Source organism: Monodelphis domestica, chromosome 2 (assembly GCF_027887165.1).
Source record: "Monodelphis domestica isolate mMonDom1 chromosome 2, mMonDom1.pri, whole genome shotgun sequence".
Taxonomy (NCBI): domain Eukaryota; kingdom Metazoa; phylum Chordata; class Mammalia; order Didelphimorphia; family Didelphidae; genus Monodelphis; species Monodelphis domestica.
The window spans coordinates 7,043,650-7,064,522 of NC_077228.1; the positions used below are offsets into that span (position 1 = coordinate 7,043,650).

Below are 20,873 nucleotides of genomic sequence, written 5' to 3' on the forward strand. Positions count from 1 at the left end.
GTGTGGCAGACATTGGGCTCATAAGCCTATGGCCCCGCTATTGATTCTGTTTCTATTGTGTATGTTTTTCATGCCTTTAGATGAAGGTGTGTTATGAGATAGTTACTACCTTGTTGGCTTTGAAAGGTCAGAATGGCAAGCCATCACAGGCCCATGGGCCAGAAGATTGGGGGAACCTAGATTATGGCAAGACCCTAGGTGACCTGTTTGACCCAACATAGATGAAAGCTACAGAGATTCATCCATTGGTTATGGTGGATTGAGAAGTCAATCTTGTGAGGGGAAATGCTTTGTAGAAACTTTCTTATGTTTGCCCCTATTTTCTGCAGGAACTGAGGAGGTAAATGGGAAATTGTACTCCTAGGTTTGAAGTTCTGTGTAGGGGGATAATACTTTGTAATTTCTATTATTGCTCAAAGTAAGAATATCCCACATAAAAATATTCCTTTGAAAAAGCTAATTAATGTAAGTTGGTTAAAAGATGCACTAATCATTGTCAATTAACATTGGGGAGAATGAATGAATAAATAATTTTTTGAATGCTTGTTGTGTACAAAACACTGGGAATACCATTAGAAAACTCAGACAGCCCTTCTCTCTAGGAGCTCACATTCTAAGGAGACAACACTATGGAGAATTTCAGCCACAAGTCATATGGAAAGTTCCCATGGTCCTTTGGCAGAAGGCAGATGGTCATCTCTCCTCTTCATGCCATTTGCACTTCATGTCAGTTTCTGATGATGAACCATTTGACAGGCCAAGGACTTTGGTGGCAAAGACTTTCTTTTTTGGGTCTTTATTCAACATGGCTCCAATACCTGTAGAAGGTTCAGGCTGTATCTCCCCAGGAGCTGCTTCTCAGGAGGGTGGTTGAGGGCACTGGACTAAAGTCTGGATTTTCTCCAAGGTTCTTGGATTCATGGTCTTGGACTTTCTCCATTGGGTCTGAGGGAAGATGGTGGTCAAGGTAATGGTGGTGTGGTGGTTTGAGAACATATTGTAGTGGGCATTTAAGGTGGCAGCATTAGAGAAAAATCACCCCATCCCTTCAAAGGTACCCTAGAATTGTTATGCAGAGAAACTGCCAGCTCAGCTCTGATCTTCCACTGTGGTAATATAGTAGGAGAGTGAGTCCAGAGTTTTATTACACAAGTAACTGACTGCTTCTTGTGTAGAAGAGGGATTAGTCTTGATCAAACAAGGGAAGAAGTGGGTGGCATTTGCAGATAATCATAGTTAGCATTAATGAAAGAAAAAACTAACTTCCCATAGATGTGTACCCAATGGTAGAATTGGAACCCAGTGTTTTTTTGACTCCACGTCCAGAATTCTTACCATTACAACCACATTGCTGTCTTCTGAGCTGTTTTCCAAGTCTAAGATTGCATGATTTTGAACTTCATAGGATGGCTGGAGGTAGAGCTGGGAAGTGGGGGAGGTGTCTGAGTATAGAGGGCAAGCTTAGGAGTTTGTTAAACAATTGAGAACTAAGGAATAGTGTGAAGCCAAGGAGTGACATGGATATGTCTACACTCAAGAAAAATGATTCATTGATAATTATTCAAAACCATTTAAAAGTACCTTTTATGTTATAGGCAATGTGCTAGGGAGCACAATAGCTAGGTGATGGGCCTGGAATCAGAAGACCGGAACTTGACTCTGATCTCAGAGACTTTAGTGACCCTAGACAAGTCACTCAACCCTATGTGCCTCAGTTTCCTCATTTGTAAAATGAATTAGAGAAGGAAATGGCAAGCTACTCTATTTGCTTTGCCAAGAAAATTCCAAATGGGGTCATGAAGAATTGGGAATGACTGAATAACAAAAACACTCTCTTTGTCTCTCTCTGTCTCTTTGTCTCAGTTTTTCTCTCCCCCTCTCTCCATTCATAGGTACATATAATGAAACAGTCCCTGCTCTAAAGAAGCTTACATTCCATTGAAGGTGGGGTGGAGTGCAACAGATACACATATAAATATGTAGAGAGAAAATAGAAAATCAATAGAAGGATGTCAGGGAGGGAAGACCAGGCCAGTTTGTGGGATGAGGAAAGGATTTGGCTAGTGGGTGGCCCTGAAACTATGCCTTGAAGAAAGAGGATTCTCTGAGAGTGGATGAGGAAAGAGCATTCCAGGAGGGGAGATGGTCAGCTCAGAAATATCAAGAAGGAAAAGGAAGCCCTTTGTATGAGGAAGAGAGAGAAGGCTGTTTGCACAGGCTACAGAACGGGAAGAAGAGCCAACTGTAAGGAAGCTAGAAAGGCTGCTCAAGGCCAGGCTGCAAAGGGCTTTCAGAGCCAAATAGCAATCTCTAGTTTATCTGCAAAACAAAAGAAATCCTTGGACTTGACTGAGTGGAGGAGGGGTGTGCTCATAACTGCATTTAAGGTATGTGGAGGATGGACTGAGGTACGGAGACTTGAGGCTAACATGAAGGTGGTGGCTGCGTAAGTGGACATGTTTTAGGGGTGGAGACAGAAAGATTTGGTCTTTGGTTCCTAAGAAGGAGGAGTTGGGAAAGTGGGAGACTAGAGGAATGGGCTGCCTTTGACAGGAATAGGCACACCTGGAAAGGAATTTAGTTGGGGAAAGAGAAGCAAACTCTCCTTTGAACATGCTGAGTGTGAAATGTCTCGAGGGAATCCGGATCAAAATGTTGGAAAGGCGATCGGGATGCAGAAGTGAAACTCCGGGGAGAGTTGGATCTAGGACTGGTCTCTATGAAAGGGGACACCAACAACCAGGGGAGCTGGTGAGGCTGCTGAGACAGAAGGTGCAGGACAGAGCTCTGGGGAGCACCTCCAGGTAGTAAGTTTGGCATCAGTGGGGATACAGTGATAGGACGGATGGTTTGGGGAAGGAATGGGAAAGGAACAAATATCGATTACATCTCGACTATGTGCCAGACACTATACTAAGCACCTCATAAATAATCTATGATTGGAGGCAGCTAGGTGGCTTGGTAGATAGGGAGATAGGTCTAGAAATGGGAGGTCCTGGGTTCAAATATGTCCTCAGACACTTTCTAGCTGTGTGACTGTGGGCAAGTCACTTAACCCTTGTTGCTTAACCCTTACCACTCTTCTGCCATAGAACATTGGTTCTAAGATAGAAGATAAGGATTTTTAAAAAAAGTAGACTATGATTGAAGAGTACAAGGAACCTCATCTAAGAATATGGTGGCAGGCAGGGCAGAAAGGAGAGGGATATGAGATGATAACCAACATTTTAAAAATGGCAATTCTTGGAAGGATTTCATGTCATTTTGACATGATGGCATTTGTCACTAATCCTCATTTTTAATATTTACACTGTAGATATGGAAGAAAATGCAGAGGCAGGAGAGCACAAAATCTAGGAGCATTTTTATAGGAAAATGCACATATATGGATATTTATATGCCTATACATGGACGTACATAGCAAGATACATACATACACACAAGTTTGTGAATGAGAAGTTGCATATAATTAAAAACATTCCCAAATAGGCTTATTTCTGAGGGTTGTTATTGATTTCCTTTAAAGGGAAACTTGTTATAATCTCTCCATCATATTTGTCCTCCCTGTGAGCTGAAAAGCTAACTGGATGCAGATTTCTAGGGGCTGAAGATTCAAGTCAGGAATCAAAAACTTCTGTGGTTTATTACTAAGTAGCGGCCAGCTGCAGGAGAGTTTTGAGACCAACTTTTAAACATGTGAAAAGTAGGAATTTTTTCAATGAGGAGCTATTTCCAGATTTGAGCTGGGCCCTTTTCTCCTCTCCCTCTTTACAGTTTTGCTTATTGAGTGTACAAATTCCAGGGGTTTAATTATTATCTCTGTGCAGATTATTCTCAGATCTACCTAATCTCTCTTCTGACATCCCCCACTTTACCGCGATCACTCAGGGTTACCATCTAGATGTTCTCCTTGACTCATCACATTTGCCCACTCCCATTACAGAACTAGGGACCAAGTCCAATGGATTCTACCATTTTGACATCCTTCATGCATGTACCCTTCCGTCTTCTGACATTAACACTACCTCCTGGACTACTGAAACCCCCTCCTGCGTGGTGTCTCTGACTAAGGGCTTTCTGCTCTACCCCATCCTCCACTCAACTATCAAATGACCTTCCTCAACCACAGGCCCCATCGTGTTCCTTCTCCACTCAGTAACCCTAGTGACGCCATCATGTCTGGAATCAAATATAAAATCCTCTGTTTAGCTTTCAGTCCTTTTCATAAGATGGGCATTTTCGACCTTTCCATCCTTCTTATAATTTCCTTCTTTGTGGGTATCCTATAACCCAGGGACATTTGCCTCAATTATTTTGTCACAACATACTTCATCTCCTGATTCCATGAGTTTCCACTAGCTGTTCCCAATCTCTGGAATTTTTTCTCTTCTTGATTCTGTGTTCTAGCTTCCCCGAACTAATAATCCATGTTCTACAAGAACCGTTTCCCAGTTCCTTTAATTCTAGTGCCTTCCCTTCAACAGTCAGCTCTACTTTATGCTCTTGATGTCTTCTTTTTATGTAGTTCTGTATGGATGTACATATGTATGTATCCATCTATCTTCCCCTCCCATGTCTCTGTCTGTCTCTCTAGTTCCTGAAGGCAATAATTCTGTCATATAAAAACTTTGCATCTCTGCTAGGATTAACATGAGTATACATAATAGAAAGTGAAAAATTGTGTGTTGAAATTAATAAAACAAAAATAAAAAAAACCCTAAAGAAAAGCCCATAAATGGATGAAGAACATGAGAGAGTGATGGGAGAAAGGGGAAATGAAGACTCACTTGAGGACCTTCTCTTCCACGAATATTTCCTAGATCAAATCTAGCCTCTAATTAACTTTCATTAACTTTGAATTACTCTAGTAATTATTCAGTTTATATTACAAATGCTTGGGGAGATCTTCTGTCACATAATTTGCTATGCTTAACCAACCCATCAAACAAAAATCAATTATTAAGAACCTACTAAGTGTCAAGCACTGACCTGGGTGCTGGGGCTAAAAATACAAAAATGTGAAATAATCCCCACTCACTCTCAAGAAGCTTACAGTCTATCAGAAAAGACAATGTGTGTGTGTGTGTGTGTGTGTGTGTGTGTGTGTGTTTAGAAGAAGTAGTAGCTCAACACCAGGTAGTATATTTAAGGAAGGCCACCCATATTTGGAAGGATCAGGACATTTTAAGTGCAGAAGATGACTTTGAGTGGTATCATAAAAAGAAAGAAAGACCACAGGGATGAAGGGAAGGAGAGGGTGCAATGTAGGTGGGAAATGGGGAGGGTCTTAAGGCATAGACCAACAGTCCAGGTATGAGGTGATGAGTGTGTGCACCAGGGTTGGGGGCAGTGCCATAGGACAGAAGGGGAATACTGGAGAAATGCCAGCAATGGTCTTTGACAAGCGATTTGGTATAGGAAGTCTGAAGGATAAGTCAAGAATGACTCCCAGACTGAAAGTTTGATGATTGAGAGCAGTGGTATTCTCAACAGTAATAGCAAAGACAGGAAGAGGAGAGGGTTTGGGGGGAAATAATGAGGTCCGTTTTGGATATGCTGAGTTAAAGATGTGTCTGAGACATCTAGTTCAAGATGTCTACTATGCTGTTAGAGATTGGAGATTGGAGGTCCGCATTGGAGTAGATAGATTTGACAGTCATAGGCATAGAGATGATAACTGAATCCTTGGAAGGTGATGAGATCACCAAACCAATAGTATGGAAGCATCTGAGAAGAGGACCGAGGTCAGAGGCCTGGGGGCTGACTATCATTACTAGGTTGACCTGCATGAAGCTCTAACAAAGAGTACTGAGAAGGAGCAATGGGAGGTAAGAGCAGTATTAGAATAGAGCAATTCCATGGAAACCTAGAGAGAAGAGAGGAGACTCTAGGAGAAGGTGTAGGAAAGTCAATGGCTACAGAGAGACAGAGAAGGATGGCTTGAACCTTCAAGCCAGCAGACTTTTCAGCTGAGAGATCACCACTAAGTTTGCAGAGAGGAGTTTCCGTTGAATGAAGAGGCTAAAGAGGCCAAAATGTGGAGCATTCAGAAGAGAGTGGGAGAAAAGAAAGCAGACTTGCTGATTATAGTCTGTCTCCTCAAATTTAGCTACAGAGAGGAGGACAGGGATGAAGTGGGGATAGATAAATCAGGGGAAGGTATTTTGAGGATGGGGGCTACGTGGATTTTTGTGTAGACAATAGGAAAGCAGCTGGCAAACAGGGAGACATTGAAGATTAGGGAGAAACTTGGGATGATACAGAAGATGGGACTGAATAGGATCACTTGTACATCTAGATGGGTTTGCCTTGACAAAGAGAACAGCCATATTTAAATATGAAAAAGGAGTCAAGGAGGAAGATAGTAGCAATAGGCATCCGATGATGTAAAATAAGGAACAGGGAGGAGAAGGGTCTTTCAGTGAATGACATTGATTTTTTCCAGTGAAATATGAGGCAAAGCTCTCAGCTGAAAGGGTGAAGACATAGGAGGTCTGAGGAGGGATGAATAGGTTTAGAGAAGCCTCTGTGGTGAGTGGGACAGTGAATCAATTAGGGAGGAGTAAAATAATTGGCTTGTTGCAATGAAGGTCCAGTTGAGATTATGCCACATAACTTTGTAGTGGATCCAGTTTGTAATTTTCTCCAGCTTCGTTCAGAAATATTTGTGAGTAGGAGTGAAAGCAAAGAATTGTGGAAGCAATCTCACATTGAGGTTTGGAAGTGCAAGATTGTTGACAGGCAAGGGGCAGGAGAATCTAGAGGAGAATGCCAAAGGAGCTGAGGAGTCTGGAGTTAAAGTGGTTCACTAATGAGTCAAGATGGAGAAAGGAGGAGAGTGTGGTCAGACAAAAGGCGATGGCCTTGAAAAGAACCAAGTGGTTGGGAAGGGCAAAAAACCAGTTTGAACTGGAGAGGGAGAGGTAGAACAGGCTATGGACAGATGAGGGAAGTTCAAATTTTGTGAAAGTAGAAGTGGCATATTTGTGGATAATGGCAAGACGAAGGGATAGCTCTCTTTGAGTGGACCTTAGCTGAAATGGAAGTGTAGGCCATGGAAAGTAAATAAGCTGAGGAACTGGGATGTTACAGTGTCTGATGGAAGAGTCATATGCACATTGGAGTGCCCTTTTAAGAGGGCAGAAGTTGAGGAAGAGAGCAAGACTGTGAGCCAAGCAATGAACTTTCTGAGGAATCTTGATTGGATGGTAGTGGATGGTAGATATGGAACGTCAAGTGATAGGAAGTTACTGAATGATGGTGGAAGAAAGAATGGAAGTAGTAAAGGTGAATGAAGGGTGTTTTAGCTACCCTACCTCATCTGGTGAGTTGGGTGGGATAAGTTATAATCAGTGTCCCAAAGGGAAGCCAAGGAGGAAGGGAGCCAGCTCTCAGTGAAAGCCAGAAGATGGAAAGAGTGAGAAAAGAAAAGAGTTAGGATGGAATCAATTTTTGTTCACTTAAGGAACAGACATTCCAGAGAGCACAGTGGAAGGGGTAGGTAGTTTTCAAGTGGGACATTGTGGGGATTAGGTTGAAGGGAATGGGAATAAAGGAGTGGGCAATGGGGGATGTAACCTTGGATAGATCATTTAACAATTCTAGGTCTCAGTTCTTCATTTATAAAATGAAAGAGTGGGATTTGATGGTCTTTCTGGCTCTTTTTACTCTGTCTATAATGCTAATAAGTTGAATTGAAGGTCAAGGGAGTGATTAGGGCTGGACTTCTCGATTTGTATCATGTGAATAGAGGTGATAATTAAACCCATGGATGTTAATGATCCCATCAAATGATAAAATATATCTAGAGAGGGACCCTGGGGAACACTCATGGGTAGAGGTTTTGCATGGACCATAAGCCCAAAAGGAGAAAGTATCTAGGAAGAGAGGATGAAGAACAATGTCAAATGCAGAAGTTAAGTCAGAAAGGATAAAGATGCAGACAAGACCATCAGGTTTACAATTAAGATGCCATTTAAAACTCTGGTGAGAGCAATTGCAGTAGAATGATTAGAAAGGAGGAAGTAGAGACAAAAAGCGTAGGCAATTTTTCCTCCTGTAGAAGTTTGAGATAGGAAGGAGAGATAGATAGATATAGGATGATATTTGGTGTGATGGTAGTCTAGTGAGGCGTTGTTTTGTTTTTAAGGACAGTGTAGAACTGGGCATCTTTGACAGCTTTAGAGAAGGAAATACTAAATACAGAAAGATTAGTGGCTAAATAGGAGGTGGATGAGCAAGGGCATAATCTGCTAGAGAAGATAGGAGGGTTTAGGATCAAAGGTATATTGATTATGGGCTATAATAGCCTCTGGGAGGCTAGTCAAAGTGTACGTATTAGTGTGAGCTCTTTAGCTATGGTTTTAAGAATGCACTAAGCCAAATTGTACCTAGACCCTATAGAGGTCCTGCACAAAGTAAGGGTGCCCTATGAGTTGCTTTGTGAGTTTGCTGGGCATCCATAGCAACTTGTTTATACAATTGCTCCTTTTCTTACTCATCAGAATAATTTTTTCTGGATTTTATTGTTAACTTCCCATCACTAGTAGACTGATTCTCTGTTGACTTTCAATCTAAAATATCTTTAAAAAAAATTTTTTTTAGGCAATGGGGGTCAAGTGACTTGCCCAGGGTCACACAGCTGGGAAGTGTCTGAGGCCAGATTTGAACCTAGGACCTCCTGTCTCTAGGCCTGGCTCTCAATCCACTGAGCTACCCAGCTGGCCCCCAATCTAAAATATCTTATTTATACTTCTTAACTCCTTAGAATCCATTCTTCTAAAATCTAGGCTGCATGCTAGATTATCTCCAGATTTTATTTCCTGTATCATCACACATTCTAGGATGGAGTGGTCACTTTGTATCCCCTCCACTTCCCCTTGCCCATTCCTAATACAAGTGTTAGTGAGGATCAGACTCAAAAGAGAATTTTTCCTTTTTGGATTCTTCAAAATTTTTTTGTGGGGGAGAGAGAGACAGAGACAGAGACAGAGAGACAGAGAAAGAGAGAGACAGACAAAGAGGGACAGAGAGACACAGAGACAGAGAGACAGAGAAACAGAGACAGAGAAACAGAGAGAAACACATAGAGATGGAGAGACAGAGAGAGACACACAGAGAGACAGAAACAGAGAGACAGACAGAGAAAGACAGAGAGACAGAGAAACAGAGACACACACAGAGAGAGAGAGAGAGACAGAGAGAGAGAAAGAGAGAGAGAGAGAGAGAGAGAGAGAGAGAGAGAGAGAGAGAGAGAGAGAGAGAGAGAGAGAGAGAGAGAGAGAGAGAGAGAGAGAGAGAGAGAGAGAGAATATGTGTCCAAGGGATATTCTAACTGAAATTCCTCTACCATTAAAATAATAGCTAGCATTTATATAGCAGCTACTCTATGCCAGGTACTGCGCTAAACACTTTACAAATATTATATAATTTGATATCTGTAACAACTCTGAGAGTTAGGAGTTCCATTATTATTCTCATTTTACAGAAGGCAGAGGTTCAGTGACTTTCCCTGGTTGCATAGCTAGCAAAATGTCTGCAGCTAGATTTGAACTCAACTCTTCCTGATTCCTGTCAGTCTGGTGCTCTGTGAGCTGCCTCAACTTCTCCACTGCTTAGCTGACATCCCATCCATGCCACTCTGCCAGGGCGAGATCTACTTCCCAACTCATCGTTTCTTTCCTCTTCTGCCCAGGCATCTGCATTTGCACACCTTGACAACAATTCCTGCTTCTTCTGACCTCCATTCAGATGTCCTCCATTGGGTCCTTCTGTTTCCTACATCTATCATATGGGAATATCTTATGAACCCAAGACTTTAAGAGTACGCCGCTTCCTCCCTTTCTCTCACTTCTGAATGGCGTATATCCCTTCGGGTCAGTCTGTCTCATCTTACCGAGCTTTGGTCATCTCTATGTAGTCAACTTTGCCCCCTGCTTTAGGCTCAGCAGTCAGCTTTGCAGTTATGCCGCTCCCTCCCTAGTGCTGCTTTACCTTGTGCTGAGACCATGGAAGCGCACGGGCAGTCCACGGATGATCCCAGCCTTTGTGTTGGACTGACCCATTTCCTTCTTACGTCATCCTTGTCTTTGATGGCATCCTTCACGCCATTTTCCCGACACAGCTATCCAGAGCTAACATGCCAGGCAATACTGACCACAATGCCCTTTAGGAGACTGATATATTAATTCTTTAGAAACTGGGACATTCCATGACGCGCACTGATGCTGCGACCCTGGAAGGACATTGATGAGCTGTTGTTTCTGGAAGAAGCTTGAAGTCATTGAATCATGGCATCATTTGGTAAAGGCTAATCCATCCTGCTCTTCAGCTTCCGTTCATTTCGGAGTGCAGCCCCCGTCCTCCCGCAGTGACTGTCCAAGATACAGCTCGATGGGCTTCCCATCTAACTGAACATCCTCATCTGAGGAACGGACAGTTGGTCTTTTTTCCTGGTCAACAGTGAGGCCGCCCTCTTCTGAGGTACTATGGTTCTCCTCTAGGTGGTTGTGCAGTGTCTCAGGGCTCGACGCCTCAGGGCATCTGGAAGAGCGCACCATTGATAGAATCTCTAATTTGGATCTTCACTGGACAGAGCAATAATAATAAAAGCTCGCACGTACAGAGCACTTTAAGATTTGGAGGATGATTCACGAAGATCCCATTTTATCCTCTCTGACACCCTCTGGGACAGGGGAAGCAGCTTCGGTGCTTTCATGTCTTCTATTTTTGTCTTATTTTTGATTAATCTGTGGATTCTTGAACAAACTTCTCTCCGGGGTCATCGTTTTGTAGACCATTGTATGGCTGTGAGACATATACACGGAGGATAACCTGTTCGAAGACATGGTTCACAGCGCTGGGTCGCCCCACAGATCAAATGCTTTTTTAGAAATGACAACAAAAGTCAGTGAAATCAGCTACCCTCTGTTTCAGCCAGTGGTGTGATTGTCCTTTGTTTTATTTAGATCACTGTTGGCTAAAGCCAGACTCTTCCCTCTGCCAATATTCAGCGAGGAGGTCCTTAATGTTTGTGTAGATCGTTCTCATAAAGACTTGCCGAGAGGTCAGCCAATAGTACCGTCTTCTTGAACACATTTTTCAGTAATCAGAAGATGCGTGATTTCCCCCCAGGAGTTGTAATGATTTTTCTTTGCTCTAATATGTTGTTGGTCTGTCTGCACGTGGACGGCTGATTTAGTAATGGCTCCCCCATGAGCAATCAGTTGTTTCTTGTATTTTGAAATATAATCAATTTAACGTATGTGAAGCCATTTAGTGCTCATTATGTCCAGGTCCTTTTGACTCCTTGAAAGTTTTCAGAATATATTTGCATGAGATTTCCTTAGGGCTGACGCATCTTTGACCTCTCATTTCTTATTCCTAAACCCCATTTTCTACCTTCTATTTCATTGTATTCTCCTATACCAAGTTTTGTGTTTGTGTCGCTAAGAATTAAAGATGTACCACATACCCATCAGATAGACAGTTATACCTTCCACACCCCATGGGGGTTAGCTGTGTGCCATCCCTGGGCTATGGAAAAGCCACACAAAGCTTTGCGTCCTTCCCTTCATACCAGAGAAGAAGTCTGAATTTCTTCTTTTTCTTTTATGGGGTGTTTATGGCACTTTATCGTTAAATTTGGGCCAAGTATGTCTTTCTGAGTTTCTAAACTTTTTTTCTGTCATTTGTTGGCCTCTGTGTGCTGTCTGTGGCATCCCCCAAACTCCTCCAAAGTTCCCATTTAATTTCTCCTGCTGACTCACAATATATCAAAACTGCAATGGGGAAAGCTGTGATGTGGAAGAGATCACTGCCTATTCATTTCATTTGAAGGGTCTGATGGCATTTCTCTGCTTCTTTCTCTTCAGTGGCTGCTATTGAGAAGCCCAGGACTCTCTTCAGGGTGGGCTTCTTGAAGATGCTCTGTGCCAACACTATCATACAATACAGCAAGATATGCCTTAAAGTGAAGTCTTTGGACCCTTTTGCTAGAGCTTCTCATTGCTCTTGTTGCCTTTGCAAGGAGAACCAATGAGCCACCCTTCTACTTATGTGACATTTCCGTGGGTTTCCTGTTTTCATTTCCAGCCATGATGTCAGAATTGATAAGATTCCATTCCAGTTGGATGTCTGCCAGGGCAGAGCGCTCACCCTTAGCGGCACCAACAACTAAGTTGCCGTTTGTTGGCTTTTGTGCTTGTTGGCTTGGCAGGTTTCTCCCAAGTGGCCAAGCTCCTCCCGACAGCCTCTCCATCATTTGCTTTCTCAGGCCACGGGAAGTAGACAGGAGCAGTGGTTGGGATAGGACTGGAGCCTCTTCTTCTTGGTAATACCTTGCTGGTGTGGGGCTGTGCTACTCAAGTCCTATGTCTTGCCCTGATGATGTCCTGGAGCTGGGATCTGTGGACTTCCTCGAGGACAACTTGATCCCTTAATACACATTTTAAATAGCATTTATAATTTAACTGTCCTCTCAAACATAAACGGTAACAGACAATTAGTTTTCCTAACAGTCAACAGGATCAATCTGGAAAAGGTCAAAAGCTACCTCATAAAGATCATAAAGAGAATTTGAAGAAGTCCTTACTTGATTGTCCGACAGCCACAGAGCAGCCAGCTCCTTCAGCTTGGTAAATGAGAAAGGCAAGTTCTTCAGTCTGCAAATAAAACAGCATTTTAATATTATGGATGGATAGCTACTAGAGTCCACGATTACCACTGAAAGGTTTCCATTCTGGGGGACTACATTCAACCAGGATGTCACAACATGGTTGGAGGGCAGCTGATCTGGGCTAATCTGTCATCAAGTACACTTGTCCAGTGCTAGGGATATGTGGGGAGGGCTACAGGTCTTGTTGGAGACCATCTAGTTCAACCACATCATTTTAAAGATGGAGGAACAGAGCCCAAGAAGTGAAGCAACTTGTCTAAAGTTATTGTGAAAGATGTCAGCATATGAACACGAGTCTTGTGACTCCACATCTACTCACATTGTCTATACAATGGAGGGCTGGACTAGCCTGGATGCTCTTAATCTGGGGCACCTGGACCATGGAGGATCTTTAGATCCTTCAGAGGGTCCATTACCTCAGATGGGAAAAGAAAATCACCTTCATCTTCACGTACTTCCGTCTTAAAATCCAGCATCCCTACAACAATGTGTAGAGGCTGCCAACCCTGGAAGCGATGATTTCATTAGATTCCATGATTCCAAGGTTGAGAGCCCCAAACTAGAGAATTGCTGAGGATTCTTTGAACGATATAACTCTGAATTTGTGATTTTCTGTGACTCTGAGGTTTTCTGACAACAAGCTGAAGGAAATTGAATCGTACTCTCTAAATAGACAATAATGTCAGCCTGATGAATTGATCACAATTGGGGGGGAGCCCTGTAAGAGTTTGTATGTGTTCACAGGTAAAGAGAACTTCTTGGATTCTTACATTGTTCTGTAACACAGATATGTCTATTGACAAGGACACACCCAAACACCACAAATGGGCTCCACTTGCTTCAGACAATTTTTGGTTAAAAGAGTGAAATAGGGAATTGTTGTCCCTTTGGGGGTGATTCCAGTGGAATGCTCAGCAACCCCTTGAATGGAAGAAGGCATTTAAGGAGCCCAAAGCCTTTGGCAATACGTGGTATGCATCACTGAGGAGTGATTGAGATCCAGTAAAATTCTAGGAAGATTCTTAAATCATCTCAAGATGGACAGCTTGGGTTTGACAAACTTGTTTGTTTTCTCATTAGCTTTTAGCTTCTTCTCTGCTATGAAATATGAATCTCATTCCCATGTCTTAGGGAATGGGAGTAGACTTGGGTCTGGTGACTTAAGAAGATACCATTGAGAATAACACTCAAGGGCCAGCTGTGCAGTCAAATATTGGTAATAGTAAGCATTAACATTAATAGAGCACTTTAAAGTTTGCAATACACTGCAAGGCAGCTCAGTGCCACAGAAGAGTGACAGGGCTGAAGGTGGGAAGACTCATCTTCCTGAGTTCAAATCCAGCCTTAGACATTTACTTGGTGTGACTCTGGACAAGTCACTTAAGCTTGTTTGCCTCAGTGTCCTCATCTGTAAAAATAAGTTGGAGAAGGAAAGGACAAACCACTCCAGTATCTTTACCAAGAAAATCTCAGATGGGGTCCTGAGGAGTTGAACATGATTGGAAATAAGTGAACAACAACAAGAAGAGTAACACGCGTTACAAATATCTCATTTTGTCCTCACAAAATCCCTAAAAGGAAGATATTTTATTATCTCTGTTTCCCAGACTTGAGGAAACTGAGGCCAACAAAGGTTACGTGACTTGCTCAGGGTCACACAAGCAGTAAGTGTCCAAAGCAGTATTTGAACTCACATCTTCCTGACTGCAGGTTCAGTGTTCCTTTCACTGTGCCACCAATGATGGTGCCTCTTTGGCAGAGATATTGTATCATGCTTCTTCATTGTGTTGATGAAAAAGCTTTAGATGGTAGAATCTTCTGCTCATCATATAGGTATCTTCCTTTTGAATTCAATGAGTTTTAATGCCGTGGGAATAAGCTACCCTTAAGAGCTATGCCCAGTAATTTGAAAAGTGAAATTATGGATGTAAAATTCCATAATTAATCCTCTACCTCAAGGTCACATTTATTCAGTTGTCATGCAAATCTAATCACAGACATAGAACTTCAGTTAGTTTTCTTCCTGGGAGGGGGGATGGGGAGAAAGCTGGTGCCATTTTTCAGAACCTTGGCTAGATAATAATGATCACAAAAGGAAAGGCCAAATTGAGTTGTGTTTAAAGAATTTAGTTTTCAAAGTAAAAAACAAAACATTAATTAGACAAAGTCTCTGGTGGTGGAGTAACCACGATAGTGAAGTGAGGGCAACCTTTTATTGACTGTTCTCGAATGCCTTTCAGTATTCAGAGAGAATGCTGGAGGTCTCTGTACTGATTGGAAGTTATAAACCACTTTCTGAAGACGAATCTTTCAAATTTGGAAATAGCTCATGTAATTAAGTATATCTAAGTTCTCTGGGTATTCTCTCGTTTCCCACTCAGTCTTTTCTGTTCATTCGAATGAGACTGGTATCTATTTTATATTTCCTTACACAAAATCTAAGTCGTTGGAGTTTAGAAAGGTCTTGAGCTTCACTTCTTTGACTTAGGGAATGTTTATCAGGAGAAAATACTCACATGGAGAGCATCGGAGACTTATTTTTAGAGATCCATGAAATTTGTAGAATTACTGTGAAATGGGCAAAATCTTCTGGTAAGCACCCATTATCTAAGTGTGCCCAAGCTAGTCTATGTCAGCTTCCTTTAACTGTAGGAAGGTGGCTTTCCCTGGCCTTGGATTATCCTGCTCAATCCGGACTCTGATTTCCCTTCTGGTTACTTTATTCTATTGAGTGTTCTTTTGGCGTTTGGTATGGATTTTGGCCATTCTGACACTGGCAATTGTGCAAAACGTGATACATACCTGATGAATGAATGAATAAAGGAAGGAAGGAAGGAAGGAAGGAAGGAATGACTGCAGTTTCTGAGGGTGTAGCAGAAAAAACAAAACTGTCTTGGCTCGTTATATTCTTGTTGAGCCTTGCATTGAATTCAGTCTCTTTTTCGGCATTTGGATGTGGCGTTTTCGCCATGTCTCAGTGCTTGGCGTATACCTCTGGAGAATGAACAAGAGCACGTGATCCATTTTCTGATGCAGTGCAGACCTTGAGGCAGCTGAGTTCCAAAATGTCATGGATCATTTTAGGCTCTCAATCTAAGGCATTTAAGCACTCAGTGCCCCGGGCAACTAAGACCACAGACTGCAGAGGAGTTGTCCATCAGTATTGATGGAAAAATTCCTCTCTAGGAGTGCTCTACACCATTAAAATCACAGATTCTGTCTAAAAAAGAATCAATTTGTGTTTCTTCTTTCTTGTTTCACTCTGCAAATGAACTTTCCCCAGGGGAAAAGGGTATCTGGGAGCTGGAACCATGGCAGCGGGCATCAGATGGATAAAGAACGGGCAAGAACAGGAACTAATGACGATGTTCTGAGTGGAGAGAGGGGGAAGGAAGAGAGAGAGAGTAGTGTGCAGGAGAGAGGTGGTATGGGGTAAGCACAGCAAAATATGAAGCCCATAAGCTGGCTCCATCAATTTCATTCTGAGCTCCCCTCATTCTAAGTCCTGGGCAGGAGGCTTGTGAAGATCATGCCAGGCCATGGGGATGTGCAGAAAGAGAAAATGTGGATGGGTTGTTAGTAGCACCACTGGGGCAATAGCATAATAGCCAAGGGAAGAACTGAAATACTGAAGGGACAATGGAACATTTTGTAAATGGCATGAAGAGCTAATTTACTAAATTCTAAATTAATTTGAGTTAATATTTCTGAAAGTTTAGTACAATTAAAGTTTTATATTTTTGTTTGAGTATCATTTCATTGGTGTGGAATAAATGTCTGAATGAAAATCAATGACATAGAATATCTTGAACCCATGACTACCTGACTCTATGACTAGCCTTCTGTTTATACTACCATGATGTCTCCATTAAAATGTCTCCAAAAATTTCTATCTTTGAAAATAAAATAATGACTAAAATAAAAGAGACTCCTCAAAAATACTCTCTAATCAAGGAATTTACCAATTAATAAGAAACAATTAAGCATCTACCACTTGCTAGGCTTTGTGTTAAGGGCTAGGGATATAGAGGCAAATAATAGGAGCTTACAGTCTAACAGAAGAGACGACATATACCCCAAATATGGAAAATGGATACAGGGGTGCTTTTGGAGGGGATCAGAAAGGGTTTCAGGGAGACAGTGACACCCTGAGCTGAATCTTGAAGGAAGCCAGGGATTTCAGGAGGCAAAAATAAGAAGGGAGCACAACTGAGGCAGGATACCAAGAAGGTCAGTGAGACTAAACTGGGAGTAATGGGTGAGAAAACTGGGAAGATGGACAGGGGCTGGGATTGGAAGAGACTGAAATTCTAATAAAAGGAGTTTCTATATGATCCTGGAGCTAATAGAGAACTACCAGACTTATGGAGAAGGGGATAACATGGCCTGATTGGTATTTAGGGCAAATCACTTTGGTGGGATAAATTGTAGAGGAGAGAGTTTCCAGGAAAGGAGAGCCAATAGGAGACTATTTTTAATAGTTCAGGTGTGAATTAATGGAGCCTTGCACCAAGATGGTGGCTGCAAAATGGTGAAGAGATAATGGCTACATGAGATGTTGTGGAGATTGAAATGTTAAGCTTTGGCAATGAAATGACTACATGGGGTGAGTGAGAATAAGGATGACAGAGGGCAAAACCACATTCCTGGAAAGGTGGGGTTGCACTCTGTGGTAACAGGGAGCATTTTAGTAGATGGGAAAGGAGTCCCGTTTGTCCACATTGCATTTGAGATGCTTATGGAGATCCAATACCCAACAGGCAGTTAGTGAAGCAGAAGAGATTGGATGTCAGGAGGGAAACTAGGGCTGAATGTGGAGATACGGGGTTCATCTTCAAAGAAGCCCCAGGAGCTTGTGAGGTGACTCACTTGCATGAGGGTGAAAAGAAAATACAGCTGTTATTTCATGGGTGATGAATCAACAAAGGGGACCAATGAAGAGTGGTCAAACAGACGAGAGAGCAGAGTGATGGATACTCATCAGGGAATACCGAGTGTCAGATGGGTTCATGTGTGAGTCCTGCTCTCCTACTAGACTTCACAAGGGCAAGGACAACATCTTACTTAAACTTTGTAGAATGGATGGTTCTGAGAGCTGGCCCATAAGGAAAGCTGAGGGCCATAGAACTGACTTTTTCGAATTGTGATGCTGGAGGAGACATTCGAAAGTCCCTGGGATAGCGGAGCTCGAATCAGTCAATACTTAAAGAAATTAATTTAGACTATTCAATGGGAGGTCAAATATTGAAGCTGAAGCTTAACTACTTTGCTGATGGAATGAGAAGACAGGATGCATTGGAAAAGACCAGGATGTTGGGAAAGAATGAAGTCAAAAGGAGATGGAATTTTAGAGAATTCAGATTTAGACTGTTGGTTGTCTCTTGAATCGAGGATGACGATCGTCTTTGTGCGTTTTTGTGCACAAAGACACCTGTGCATGTAGATTTAAGTGGAAAAGTCGATGCACAGAGACAGTCCCACTCTCTCGGCGCTGGAAGCCTGGGCCCAGTGGCACGAAAAGTCGTTACACCTGGAGACTTCCTCAGCTGCATTGGATGGCCGTATTGTCCTTTGTGCTCCAACACTCCCTAAGCACTCCACAGTGCTTTGCTGTGTCGCCCTCTCAGCCGTTGAACCTTCTTATTGGTTTCTTCCATCTGTTCAGCCAAAGCAGTCTTCACACGCTGGGTGAGCAAAGCCCAGGTTCACCAGGGGTCAACGACCCGATGGCTACCCTCACAAGGTTTAGCCGGTCTGTCGAAGCCGTTGCCCGGGGTGTGGCTGCTACCGCATGCTAGCAGCTACTAGGAGCCACAAGTGAGAGCTGGGTGTCAGGTGGGGGTCAGTGGCTGGAGAGCTGCCCTAGAAGGGCACGACAAGCCCTCCATACCAGAGATATTACCCCTCCCTGAGCACCCCATACACCTTTAGACTATCAAAGAGATAACCAACATCTGGCCAGGATTTGAATCCCATTCCGTGGGTTTGAGTTTGGCACTTTTGCCTGGACATTGCCTCTGCTCCTGGACCTCTCCTATTGGTCAGTTCATCCCAGAATCTCTATTTTAAGATGATCCCAGGCCAGAGACCTTCCCCCTTTCATCCTTCTCGTGGTGTGTCCTGACTCTTCATTCTTTGCCCTCTATCATCATTCCATTCAGGGATCTTCTCTGTTTCATCTCCCTCCCCCTTTACCCCTTCAATTTCCTTTATGTGTTGACTTCTCTAATAAGAATGTCTCTTGAGGCCAGGGACTGTCTTTAATTTTGGTTATATTTGGATTTGTAAGGAAGAGTACAGGACGTGGCACAAAGCAAATGCTCGTTTGACTTTCCTGGCTGCCATCTTCATATTGCAAGTCAATTCTAACAATGAAGATTTTGTAGTATGTCTTATTGTAATGCTTCCATCGTTTGCAGACTGATTGCAAGTTTTAAAAGAATCACCTCAACTTAAATTTTTTTTCTAGAAAGAACATAGTATTTTCTGATAAAAGTGAATTTCCTATTTTTGAAGATTTTTGTGATATTTTATATATAAATTCATTAATGGACAAATTTTCTAGGATGATTTGGTTGATGCTCAGACTTAACATAATTCAGATGAGCATTGAATATTGTGGGGAACTTTTCTTGGCATTTCCATTTTTCTTATCACCTGTAATGAATAATTTCTGAGAACCATGGACTGGCAATTAGACATCTTAATGATATCATTACCACTCTAATGGGAATCTCAATATTTGCACTGCCAAGTAATTTGCTAGGGACAGAGTTACAGGGCCACAATGGCTAATTTGTAGGCAAAAATAAGATTAATTTTTCATTGTCAAACACGTGGACTATATTATTTTAGTGAAGTAGAGAGAATTTTTGCCCTTCCTAAATTTTAGCCTGCTCCTGACTGTTTTTTTATGTGTAGATATTTCCCAATTCAACTAGAATTATTCTAAATTTAGGCTGATCTCATCTCTCTTCTCTTCTTCAGGGTTTTATTTACTAACTGACCATGGTGGTGAAATGGTAGGTTAGTGTCTGTATACACAGCTCCCAAAAGAAATGATTGATTGAAACCTGCTAAAAAATAAAACATCAATTTTCTTCAGTAAAAGCAGATCTATATGGGTCACAGAAATACCTGTTATCACTCAGATTTAAGACCCTCAATTTCTGCATCTGTCCAATCTCTTCAGGAAGAAATTCCAGCTTATTGGAGCGTAGTGACATGACTGTAACATTTTTACAGCTCCCAATCTGTGGGACAAAAAGGGAAAAGAAGTCAACAAGCTTAATTTTGTCAATATTTCCCCATGAATTGCTTTGGCTTGAAACCATAATCATGGTTTTCACCTGAATAAAGTCAGTAATGGGTAATGGAGAAGGCACTGGTCTTAGAATTGGGAGGACATGGGATCCAACCCATCTTGGACTTATTAGCTGCTGGACCCCAGCAAGTTCTCCCACTTCTGTGTATTCTAAACATTTTCCAAAACCAGTTGTTGTTGTTGTTGAGTTATTCAGTGGTTTCTGACTGACTCTTTGTGACCCCACGAACCATAGCATGCTAATGCTTCCCTTGGAGTTTTCTTGGTAAATATATTAGAGTGGTTTGCCATTTCCTTCTTCAGGGATTAAAGCAAATAGAAGTTAAGTGACTTTTCCTGATTTAGACAGCTTGGAAATGTCTGATACTAGATTTGAATTTGGATCTTCCTGACTCCAGGTTCAAAGTTCTATCCATTGAGCCATCTAATTGCCTAATCTGTCAAGGGTCAAATGGTCTGGACCTGTGTTGATGGAAGGTATTCCCCATATGGAGCTCCACATGTTCACAGATCCTTTGCTTATCCACATTTCATATAAATATTAGTAGGTTTTGGTGTATTTCTTTGAGAAAATAATTTTCTCCCCTATTAATTTTTTTAAACTTTACTATTATTTTTTAACCTTTGCCTTCCATTTTAGAACCAATTTTGTATATTAGTTCCAAGGCAGAAGAGCGGTAAGGGCTAGGTAATTGGGCTTACATGACTTGCCCAGGGTCACCCAGCTAGGAAGTATCTGAGGACCTACTTTCTCTAGACATTGCTCTTAATCCACTGAGCCTAGCTGCCCCTCCCCTACTAATTTTAAAGCTTTTCTCAGGTTACAAGCTTTTCAAGCTAATGACTCATCAAGCAATAACAAATACGTACTGT

The 20,873-nt window shown here is 42.1% G+C and overlaps 1 protein-coding gene across 3 annotated transcripts in view; it reads right to left on the minus strand.

The window, feature by feature from the left end:
- The window catches only part of LRRC7 (leucine rich repeat containing 7), a 572,907-nt gene that overhangs the window by 101,401 nt on the left and 450,633 nt on the right, over positions 1–20,873 (minus strand). For all 3 annotated transcript variants that reach the window (XM_056814946.1, XM_056814945.1, XM_056814947.1), the window contains exons 13-14: positions 19,814–19,929; positions 12,593–12,662 (exon numbers count right to left, since the gene is read on the minus strand). In XM_056814946.1, the coding sequence (XP_056670924.1) occupies positions 12,593–12,662; positions 19,814–19,929 (186 nt within the window). The remainder of the gene's footprint in view (positions 1–12,592; positions 12,663–19,813; positions 19,930–20,873) is intronic.